Source organism: Ictalurus furcatus, chromosome 18 (genome assembly GCF_023375685.1).
Source record: "Ictalurus furcatus strain D&B chromosome 18, Billie_1.0, whole genome shotgun sequence".
Taxonomy (NCBI): Eukaryota; Metazoa; Chordata; class Actinopteri; order Siluriformes; family Ictaluridae; genus Ictalurus; species Ictalurus furcatus.
This window is the reverse complement of record NC_071272.1, coordinates 9,813,090-9,825,424: the sequence shown is the minus strand read 5'-3', so window position 1 is coordinate 9,825,424 and position 12,335 is coordinate 9,813,090. Positions and strand designations below refer to the sequence as shown.

The 12,335-nt window shown below is 39.0% G+C and overlaps 1 protein-coding gene across 6 annotated transcripts in view; it reads left to right on the top strand.

Annotated features, from left to right (window-relative positions):
* The window catches only part of p4ha2 (procollagen-proline, 2-oxoglutarate 4-dioxygenase (proline 4-hydroxylase), alpha polypeptide 2), a 108,581-nt gene that overhangs the window by 70,771 nt on the left and 25,475 nt on the right, over window positions 1–12,335 (top strand). For 5 of the 6 annotated variants that reach the window (XM_053648348.1, XM_053648346.1, XM_053648344.1 and 2 more), the window contains exons 6-10: window positions 3,170–3,409; window positions 5,577–5,776; window positions 6,717–6,893; window positions 9,346–9,416; window positions 9,580–9,679. In XM_053648348.1, the coding sequence (XP_053504323.1) occupies window positions 3,170–3,409; window positions 5,577–5,776; window positions 6,717–6,893; window positions 9,346–9,416; window positions 9,580–9,679 (788 nt within the window). The remainder of the gene's footprint in view (window positions 1–3,169; window positions 3,410–5,576; window positions 5,777–6,716; window positions 6,894–9,345; window positions 9,417–9,579; window positions 9,680–12,335) is intronic. The other variant, XM_053648345.1, reaches the window with a different exon arrangement.

Below are 12,335 nucleotides of genomic sequence, written 5' to 3'. Positions count from 1 at the left end.
AGTCTGCAAATCAAAGCGGAGAGAGGGGTCAAGAGAATTTAAGAGTGGTCACACTGAGTGCAACTTTTACCTGAATAAAAGCCTGGTGACATGGCCCTGTCCACTGGACTGGATCTGGTGCTCCCTTTTTAGTGAGGTCAGTCAGCTGAATAATTAGGCAAAAACTTGTCTTACCTCCTTTTTGGTCTTGGGTCTCAGTCGCAGGCTGCAGTTGTTACTGTCTGATCAATTTGAGGATGCACATGCATTTTTTTGTGGGTATGCTGTGAGTTCCACCCATCTAAACGATCTCACGACAGCCTTCAGATGCTGAACATGTTGCAGGATTCTGTACATGAGTTGCTGGAACGTCACTGGAGTGCCGACCAATCCAAAGGGAAGGGTCACGAATTGGTATAAACCAAATGGAGAGGAAAATTCCATTTTCTCATGAGATATGGGAGTCAAGGTGATCTGCCAAAATCCCTTGACAAATCGACAAATCCAGTGTTGAATAAAAGTGAGCTACACTGTGGCAATGTGGGCCAGTGGATACGCATCAAATTTATACACCACATTGAGTGCAATGTTATAAAGAAGACACAGAACCAGACCAAACCATCTGCTTTGGGAACCAGGACCACCGGATTGGCGTCACTGTGGGACACCTTGATTACCCCATATTGAGCCATGAGCTCCTTCCACACCACTTGTTTTTTGTGTTCAGGCAAACGATGGCAGTGGCTGCATACCACCACCCCTGAAGGCATCTCAATGTGGTGTTCTAAGAGGCTAGTGTGACCAGGTAGAGGCGAAAACACATTTGAATATTTTGCCTGCAACTTGACAATCTCCGTGATTTGGGATAGTGAGAGGTGGTCTCCACAGGGGATCGGGGTGGATTGAGCAGCCCAATTTAGATTCACCTCCAGTCTTAACTCCTATTCACCTCTCTCCATGGTTTAAGGAGATTGAGGTGGTATATCTTCTTTCCCCCACATCTATCCATTCGCTATACCTCATAGTTGATGTCCCCAACACATGTGTGAGATTGAAGGACCATTGCAAGTAATTTGGTGCTTGATGTGGGTAATAATACAAGCACTTTATCTCCCTGTGAAAAACCGTGTAGCCGAGTGCCCCTATTCTACAGCTGGGATTGATGATCTTGCACCTGTAGCAAATGATCCTGGGTTAATTTCCCTAACATGTGACATTTTGCTCTCAGGCCAAGAATGTACTGAATTTCACTCTTGCTCTCCAAAGGCCCATCCTCCCAAATTTCTCTGATGACGTCTAAGGCACTGCAAGGCTTGCACCCACATAATACATGTAATTCAAATGGGAAGAACCCTGTCAAGGCTTGTCGGACCTTTCGTACTACAAATAATAGAGGTTTGAGCCACTTACCCCAATTCCGATCATCCTCATGTATGAATTTCTGAATCATATTTTTAAGGGTTTGATTAAACTGCTCAACCAGGCCATCCATCTGAGGATGGTAAATTCTGGTACGAATCGTGAGAAACGTGGTGCCTTGATCAGTCTGGATATCTTTCAGGATCCCCAATTGATGTACTCATGCAGAACATTCCAATTGCCCAATGAGGTCTGTTTTTTCTTAAGGAGATTTTGATTAATGGAAGGGGGCACAATGACACTTCGAGTGGCTGGCAGATTTACCAGCTGATTTACTACATTGTGTGCACATGCAGCACACCACCTGTGAACATCAGTGACTGGCCAATAGAAGCAGGCCATGACACAGTTCAGTGTTTTGTCCTGACCAAAATGCCGTGCCATCAGATTATGATGTGTCTCCTGGAATAACATTTTCTGACGGCTCTTTGGGACAAATAACTGGGTTCTTTGTTCTTTTCTTTGAGTGCCCTGTATCACTCAGTATAAACTATCTTTAATAATTGCAAAATAGGGGAAGGAGAGTGCAACATTTGGCTGAACTGCTAACCCTCAATTACAGTCACTTGGTTGAAGGCATGCCTGAGAGTCTGTGTCTGCTCCAAAGGGAAATCCCTGAGGGGAATTCATCTGAAGGGTGGGGGCAGGGGCCTCCCCACCTTTCATATCTTCCTGACATGGAGCTGATTTTGACAATGCCTCCCCAGACAACACTCTACACATCCTACACTGTGCTATCCTGTTGCAGGGTCCATCCACATACATTCCCCTCAACAACATCTGGAATGCAGGCAAATTTGTCCCCAAAATCATGTTTAAAAGATTATGAAAAAGTGCCTTTTTCATACCCAAGGTTGCTGTATAGCCTATATACACACAAAATACACATATAACACACTAATAACATAAAACCCAACATCAATTGGCATGAGAAGAGTTGAAAGTGTTGAGGAAAAAAGAAAGTTATTAAGATGGCCCTTGAAGGTGGAAAGTGAAAGAAAGAACAAAATTTATGAGCTTGAGTTAAAGCATTCCAAAGTTTGGAGGCCAAGGGAAACAAACTGAAATATATTGGCACTTTAAGAGATAATTCAGATAAGAGCTGTGCCAGTAACACCAACAGCAGATAAGTGACACATAAGTGTCATGTTGTACAGTATCAAATGCAGCATTGAATATAAGAGAAGGATACTTAAGGCACCAGAATCAGTAAAGAGTAGGAGTCCATTAAGTAGGCTGTCTCAATATTGTGCATTATATGAAAACTAGCTTGGAAAGTTTCAAAAGGATTGTTACTAGATAAGACTGCAATTCTTGCAATACCACAGTTTTTTGCTGGTATAACGTGGTCAGGTTTGTGGGCCTCTTTGCTTGAAAGTCCACAAATTTTCTGTAGGATTCAGGTGAAGGTTTTTCTGATGGCCATTCCAGCACTTTCATTTTGTTGTCTTTCAGCCATTTTGTTATAACTTTGGAAGTATGCTTAGGATTATTGTCATGCAGCCATATCCAATTGGGTGGAATCCAATCTAATTGGGTGGAACTTCATCATGCAGGAAGACAATGGTCCAAAACACACTGCCAACACAACAAAGGACTTCATCAGTAGAAAATTTTTTAGACTGGCCAAGCCAATCACCAGATCACTTTAGTATAAAAATTATTTCTTGAAACATTAAAAGTCATGATGATAGAGACTTCAACTGAATTAAAATGAGAAACAAATATTAATTAATTTGAATATAAGCACTGTTCTAACTTTGATCTACAGGGGTGCACTACAACGCTTTTCTTACTGTAGATGACTGTTTTGACATGGGAAAGACAGCGTACAATGAGAATGACTACTACCATGCAGTGCTGTGGATGCAACAGGCCCTCCGACAGATCGATGCTGGTGAGGATACCGAAACATCCAAGTCAGACATCTTGGACTACCTGAGTTACTCTGTCTATCAGATGGGAGATGTTCCACGAGCCATCGAACTCACCCGACGCCTTCTCTCCATTGGTAATCAGTGCAACACCAGAGTACAGATCATTGTAAAATCACTTCACAGATCTCAAAGCACAGTGATCAGGGGCAAATCCATATTTGAAGTCAAAATGCAGAAAAAGTACATTCAAAAACAAGATGATCACTAATGCTAATAAACATATAATTGGAATACATTTTGCCTATATATGCCTCTCTCTCTCTCTCTCTCTCTCTCTCTCTCTCTATATATATATATATATATACAGTGAGGGAAAGAAGCATTTGATCCCCTGCTGATTTTGTACGTTTGCCCAATGAGAAAGAAATGATCAGTCTATAATTTTAATGGTAGGCTTATTTGAACACTGAGAGACAGAATAACAACAAGAAAATCCAGAAAAACGCATGTCAAAAATGTTATAAATTGATTTGCCTTTTAATGAGGGAAATAAGTATTTGATCCCCTCTCAATCAGAAAGATTTCTGGCTCCCAGGTGTCTTTTATACAGGTAACGAGCTGAGATTAGGAGCACACTCTTAAAGGGAGTGCTCCTAATCTCAGTTTATTACCTGTATAAAAGACACCTGTCCACAGAAGCAATCAATCAATCAGATTCCAAACTCTCCACCATGGCCAAGACCAAAGAGCTCTCCAAGAATGTCAGGGACAAGATTGTAGACCTACACAAGTCTGGAATGGGCTACAAGACAATTGCCAAGCAGCTTGGTAAGAAGGTGACAACAGTTGGTGCGATTATTCGCAAATGAAAGAAACACAAAAGAACCGTCAATCTCCCTCGGCCTGGGGCTCCATGCAAGATCTCACCTCGTGGAGTTGCAATGATCATGAGAACAGTGAGGAATCAGCCCAGAACTACACGGGAGGATCTTGTCAATGATCTCAAGGCAGCTGGGACCATAGTCACCAAGAAAACAATTGGTAACACACTACGCCGTGAAGGACTGAAATCCTGCAGTGCCCGCAAGGTCCCCCTGCTCAAGAAAGCACATATACATGCCCGTCTGAAGTTTGCCAATGAACATCTGAATGATTCAGAGGACAACTGGGTGAAAGTGTTGTGGTCAGATGAGACCAAAATGGAGCTCTTTGGCATCAACTCAACTCGCCGTGTTTGGAGGAGGAGGAATGCTGCCTATGACCCCAAGAACACCATCCCCACCGTCAAACATGGAGGTGGAAACATTATGCTTTGGGAGTGTTTTTCTGCTAAGGGGACAGGACAACTTCACCGCATCAAAGGGACGATGGACGGGACCATGTACCGTGAAATCTTGGGTGAGAACCTCCTTCCCTCAGCCAGGGCATTGAAAATGGGTCGTGGATGGGTATTCCAGCATGACAATGACCCAAAACACACGGCCAAAGCAACAAAGGAGTGGCTCAAGAAGAAGCACATTAAGGTCCTGGAATGGCCTAGCCAGTCTCCAGACCTTAATCCCATAGAAAATCTGTGGAGGGAGCTGAAGGTTCGAGTTGCCAAACGTCAGCCTCGAAACCTTAATGACTTGGAGAAGATCTGCAAAGAGGAGTGGGACAAAATCCCTCCTGAGATGTGTGCAAACCTGGTGGCCAACTACAAGAAACGTCTGACCTCTGTGATTGCCAACAAGGGTTTTGCCACCAAGTACTAAGTCATGTTTTGCAGAGGGGTCAAATACATATTTCCCTCATTAAAATGCAAATCAATTTATAACATTTTTGACATTTTCGACATTTTTTCTGATTTTTGTTGTTGTTATTCTGTCTCTCACTGTTCAAATAAACCTACCATTAAAATTATAGAATGATCATTTCTTTGTCAGTGGGCAAACGTACAAAATCAGCAGGGGATCAAATACTTTTTTCCCTCACTGTATATATATATATGTGTGAGTGTATGTGTGTGTGTGTGTATGTGTGTGTGTGTGTGTATATATATATATATATATATATATATATATATATATATATATATATATATATATATATATATATATATATATATATACACACACACACACACACACACACAGTATAGCTATATAACTTATTTCAAGTAGTGATTTCAATCTGCATTCCAGATACTATCATAAACCATTCGACTGTTATAATCAGAGGAGAGGGTAACATTTATTGCATTTTAATTTGATTTATTTCATTAATTATTAATTAATTTCCTTTGTCTTTGTTCATTAATAGATCCAAGCCACCAGAGAGCAGGAGGAAATCTGCACTACTTTGAACAGATGCTTTCCAATGAGCTAAGAGACATGGACCAGACCAAAAAGGAGCACAGTGAAGAGACATCCATTCAGCTGGTAACTTATGAGCGCCCAAAAGATTATTTACCTGAGAGAGACATCTATGAGGCCCTGTGTAGAGGAGAGGGGGTCAAAATGGTGAGTGCAATAAGGAAAGATGAACATGTAAACTAAGAGATGATAAAATATAACTATTTTGAAGGTGGCCGAAACCCAGTAACCTTAACTCACATACACTAATGACCAAAAACATTATGACTACAACATCAAAACATTCTGATATTATCTCATTTCCAACTATCAGCACAAGCCCAGTTCACATGTAAGAGTGCAATAACAAAAGCGGTCACATTACAGGAACTAAAATCCTGTTGTTTTCCCCAGTCCGTTTATATCATATTGTTACTTCCAGGTTGAAATAACCTAAATAATCTCTTTAATATAATGAAAGTGATTTTGTGTTTGTCTCCATTTTTTAAAAGAAGAAAGTTTCAGGTTAATATTTATTTTTACATGCAGTAAAATTTTTAAATGCTAAACATTTTATTTGTCACATACACAGTTATACAGGTACAACACATGGTGAAATGCAGACTGTGCAAATAAGTAAGAGTAGGAAAGGTAATATTATATAAAATACAATATACATAGCCATAAGTAGTACAAAAGTAAAATATAGAAAATGCAAAGGAAAGCAATAAAGAATTTGATAAATATGTGGCAATAACAGTGGGAGAGGAGGGATACCATGCCATGTGCAAATAGTATTGGTGAAGTTGTGTTCAATGAGCCTAGTGCATAATAGAGGAAATGTATGTATAGGTGCCAGGCAGACATTCTAAAGTGCAGGTGCACATAAGTGGCATAGGCAAAGTAATGGGAGTCCAGTTAGTATCCGGTTCAGGATCTTAATGGCCTGTAGTTAACATCTTATCCTAACTTTACAATATTACCTGCGGTTGCATATTGTGTTTTCCTTTGGATCTTTTTTAAATTTTCAGTATCTGCATACAAAAAACAATTTTTGAGCAGCAGAAAATTTTGTTGTTAGATGCTAAGGTTGAGTTTTTTGCCACAGACTCAACAGAGACGTAGCAAGTTGTTCTGCCGCTATCAGAATGGGAACAGGAATCCACGTCTTCTGCTCAAGCCTATGAAGGAAGAGGATGAATGGGATAGTCCGCACATTGTCCGCTATCTGGAAATGCTGTCTGATGAAGAGATTGAGAAGATCAAAGAGCTCGCCAAACCTAGGGTGAGCCCAACCCAGAAGCATGGCAGTATAGCTAGATACATTTTATATATATATATATATATATATATATATATATCTCAGAGTTGCTTAGTAACGGGGACGCAGGCGAGTTTAACGCCGCTCCGGCTGGCTTGTTTTTAGTTGATCTTTTTTAAATTAATTGCAAATTCAGTGTAAATATTGCCTGATTTTTGTATTTAGTATTTTAGTTAAGTTAGATCGTTGTAAGTTAGTGACATTTTTATTTGTTTTCTGTCATGTTTTACTGTGTTCTGCCTGGAGACATTGCGATTCAAATCGCAAAGATAGCTTTGAGATTTCTTTGCTGATAAACATTGAACTGCTTGAGGTGGATTACAGTGAAGTCTGGCTGAAGTTGGCTGCTGTCCACTCCTAAAACACTCCATCTGATTATTAATGATGGTATTTGATTATTAATGATGGTATAATGATACTTTATCCTGCTCTAACCAACTTACTTAAAGTGTGCCTGCCCGCTATCTCCCCTCTGATAACCTCAATAATTTTCACTTCTCTCACCACTGTTGTGGAGCCCCCTTCATTTAAAACTGCCATTGTCAGGCCAACACTGAAAAAGCCAGGTCTGGATCCTACTGACTTCAATAATAATCGACCTATCTCTAACCTACCATTTATATCAAGAGTCACTGAGAGGATAATGGCATCTCAGCTCCAGGATCACCTAAAAAACAATGGCTCTGTTTGAGCCATTCCAGTCTGAATTTTGCGCTAAACACAGCCCAGAAACTGCCATGGTTAAGATAACCAATGACCTTTGCGCAGCTGATTCTGGATTGCTCTCCATTCTCATCCTCCTAGACCTCAGTGCAGGCTTTGACACCATCTCTCATCGGATTCTTCTAGAATGTCTAGTTAACACTGGAGTCCCTGGCACTGTACATCAATGGTTCACATACTACCTCACTGACAGGACACAATTTGTCCAAATAATGAGCTGCAAGTCAGAGAGCTCTGCTGTCACCAAGGGGGTTCCCCACGGCTCAGTTTTGGGGCCTTTCCTATTTATCATCTATTTCCTCCCACTTGGCAATATCCTTCAGCATCATGGTGTTCACTTTCACTGCTATTCTGACTATACTCAGCTTTACATGTCCACGAAGCCCTCAGACTCTCTTCCTCCCAGTACAATCATAGCCTGTCTTCATGACATCAACTTATGGATGACTAAGAATTATCTGAATTTAAACAGCAATAAGACTGAGCTACTCATTGTTGGCTCTAAAACAGCACTTGCAACAATGAACACCTTCACCCTCTCCATTGATGGCTGCACCATACCATGCTCCACTCAGGTAAAGAGCCTTGGTGTCATTTTAGATAGCACTCTCTTCTTTGCTGCACACAAACACACATGTTTCTCGCAGTGCCTTTTTCCATTTATGGAATATTGCAAGACTACGCCCATTCCTCACTCAACACAGCACAGAAGTCTTGGTCAATGCTTATATTACATCCTGCATTGACTACTGGAGTTCCATCCTGTTTGGCACCTGTAATAAACTACTTCACCTGCTCCAAAACTGTGCAGCAAGGATCATTACGTGCTCCAAATCAACCAGCCATGTAACACTTCTGCTCATCCAGCTTCACTGGTTTTCCTGTTGCCTATCTAATTAAATTCAAAATTCAGCTTCTCACATTTAAGGCCCTATATAATCATGCTCCCACTTACCTCACTAACCTCTTGGAGAACCACACCCCGCCCCATTTACTGCGATCCTCCTCAGCAAGTCTACTAGCAATACCGGACATGAGCTTTAGCACCATGGGTGGAAGAGCCTTTAGTCACATTGGCCTTAAGCTCTGGAATTCACTTCCCCATCACATTCCCAACTGTGAATCCATTTCAAGATTCAAAAGTTCTTTAAAAACTCATCTCTTCACGCTTGCATATTCTCTGTGATATGGTTACATAATAATTATAATATGTGTTTTAGTGTTTTATGTATAATATTGTATAATGTGTGTATATATGCATGTATAAAAAAAGTAACATTTTAAGTAACAGACTACTAACCTTAGATAAAAACATAATGAAGTAATTATGTATTCATACTAAATATCAACTTTTTAGGGTGGTTTCTTTACTGTTAACTGCTCTTTATAGTCCATTTTTGTATATGTAAAAAACCCCACAATTATTTGTTTATTTTGAAGGCATCTTTGTGTTAAATAATTTCTTTACATGTATTGTCATGAATTTGAAAGGATGAACAATGTATGGCCTTTATGGCCCTTTAAGATGCAGCAGAGACTTTTGAGTCAAGAAGAAAAAAACTAAAATAATCTTTATACTACCATAGTATAAATATTTGTGCAAGAGAGTCATCTAATAATTTAACAAATAATTTGTTATTTGTTATATTTGTTATATAAAATCTTTTTTGTTATTTATTATTAATCATTCTAGCTTGCGAGAGCAACTGTGCGAGATCCAAAAACAGGTGTACTGACAACAGCGCATTACAGGGTGTCCAAGAGGTGAGTCGTGATAAATCAGTACTTATGAAAGCTTATAAACAATACATTTAAATCAGAGGGTGAAATAATTTAGCTGTATTACTTCAAAAGATTGTTCAGGTTCTCTGAACACTAGGCAACTGTTTCCGAACTGCTGTATTCCTGTGTGTTTGATGATTTTCAGTGCATGGTTGGAAGAATATGAAGACCCAGTCATTGCACATGTCAATCAGAGAATAGAAGATGTTACTGGTCTAACAGTGGATACTGCCGAACTTCTCCAGGTAGTCCAAACTTTTATATGATTTATGCTATATATGAACATGTTTAGCTACATTTACATTTATTCATTTAGCAGACAGTTTTATCCAAAGTGAATTACAAATAGAAAAATACAAGCAAATTCTCATGGCTTGGCCAAAACTTAGCTTTTTGCTGTTTCTCCAAAGCTTAGGCAAACAACACACCTTTTTTGGGTGAATAGTTAACAATAGCATTATCTATGGTGTTACTCCTGTCAAGTAACATGCATGCGCACACACACACAGACACACACACACACACAAAGCATGAGAGACTGCCTACAATGGATATAAAGTCTAGACACTCCTGTTGCAAGATTTTATCATTTTAAAGAAGGAAACCACAGTAATTGATGTCAGATCATTTTGTGCCTTTATTGTGGTATAGCATCCAACAAAATACAGGTGAAAAACAAATGTTTAGGGGAAAAAAGAAAAAACTTAAACTACTTTCCAGGGTTACAGTTACAAATTACTTAATAAAAAATGTAACCAGTAACATAATCCAAGTATCACAATTTGAAAGTAATGTAATCTGATTATTTTTGGATTACTTCAAGGCCACATATGTAAATAAAGTCAAGAGAAAAACAATATGATCTAAAATACTTTTATTAAGAGCTTATTTCAGAGCTTAAAAACATGTTCAATGTTTGGATTTGTTTTAATAAAATAAATAAAGAAATAAATAAAAGAAAATCCCTGATGCGGGTAACATTACATCACAGCTAGGGTGGCCATATTCTGGTTTTCCATAAAGAGGACACCTTTTTATTTTATTTTATTTTTTTTTGGGGGGGGGGGTCTATTTTCTTAATAGCATTCAAAACAGTGTTACTATAAATGCAGCCTTTAATACACTGAAAAAGACACACTAGTAGCATCACATAAATATATATATAAATAAAACTGGTTTCACTCTGCCCACGTTTTAAATTTTTCCCTACATTCTTTTGAATGTCCATGGAATAAAATAAAATATCAGATGCCATGAGTGTACCTTCTGCCATCATTCACACATTTGAATGGCCATGTCATACGAAGCAGTGTGATAACATTAAAAATTAAAAATTACCTTGTATGGCCATGGATGTCAACTCATGACAGCTGATGCTATGTTGATGCTGTACACAACAGCATTTCACCTTCATGCAATCGCTGAGAGTAGGCTAATGGTTGAGAGGCAGGAATTTGGCCAATAGTTGCTGCAAGCCTCTTATAATCAACCAATTGGTGTGCCAAAAGGCAGGAATTACAGAGAGGGGTTAAAGCAATGCAAACATGCAATACACAACAGCACATGTTGCAGTATTAGACCATAAGCACATCATAATGAAACTAAAGCCGAATCCTGGACAATTTCTCAAATTTAGATGCTTTTTTGAGGTACGAAAAAGAGGACATGTTTGTTTTAACACAATTTGTGTTAATTTCTACCAAATTAACTTTGCAAAAAAATGTATTTGCACATGCACCAAGAGGTTGCTCATGTGAGTCACGACTGGCAAGAGAGTACCAGAACTATAATCAATCAGCTGTCTATATTATGTCAAAAGCTTAATTTCTTTGGTTTTAAGTGAAAAAATATTGTAATCATGATAGTATTCCCATTTTTTACAAAATGTACCTGTAATCTGATTACTTTGTTTTTTTGATGAAACTGTGCAGTTACCAGTTTTTATAATCCTACGTAACGCCGTTACATGTATTTTGTAACATGTATTCTGTTACTCTTCAAGCCTGCTCATTGCTGAAGTGTACACACCCTTTTTTATAATGGGCAAGGTGTCCATGGATCCTTAAAGTTTTAAAATGTCTTAAATTCCTTAATGTAAAAATAAGCCCTTAATTTGTATTAAAATGCCTTAAATCCATATATCCAAGGTCTTAAAATGCAACCAAACTGACACCATAAAGAAGATTTAGATTTTATTTTCGCTCATTGCTTTTTGAAATCGTAAAATCTGTAAAAGCTGTGTGATTATGTTGTAATCAGTGTGTGCGGCTCATCAGTGTTTTAGAGTGGCTTGGTTTACAGTAAAAGCCGCTCCACACGAACTTTACCTCTGTGCTGTGAGTTAGAGTCGCTTTTACTGTAACATGCATTTAGAACACAACACGTGCCAGATTCATTTTTTATGTTAGCATAATCTCAAACATTTTTGTGGGCAGAGGTTTACAGCATTTCACCTGATTGGTAATAAGAGGTGAATTTAAAAAACTGTTGCCAACTAAACGGAGGTCTTTCATGTATATATATATATATATACATGCACACCTGGCTCTGTCCCGCGGCAATCTCTTTCCCTGACTTGTTACGGGAGTAAAAAGCGGTAGTAACCCCGCTTCTAAATTACAATTGTGAAATATTCTACCTGGGGTTAAAAGCAGGGTTTAGAACAACGATAACCTGGGGTTAAGCGCAGTGTGAAAAGCCCTTCTGGGTGTTCTTTGAATGGTGGATTGTGATGCCTTCCCCCCTGCCCTGTGGAGGTTTATGGTGTTGTTTTGGGGTTTTTCTTCAGAGATCTCACAAAGGTATGTAGTCAACTGCTATTGTTTTCTGTGGCCAACCTGTTCAGTGTATGGTTGTTAGTACACCACTGTTCTTTTCCTTTTTCAGGACATTCCAAATTGT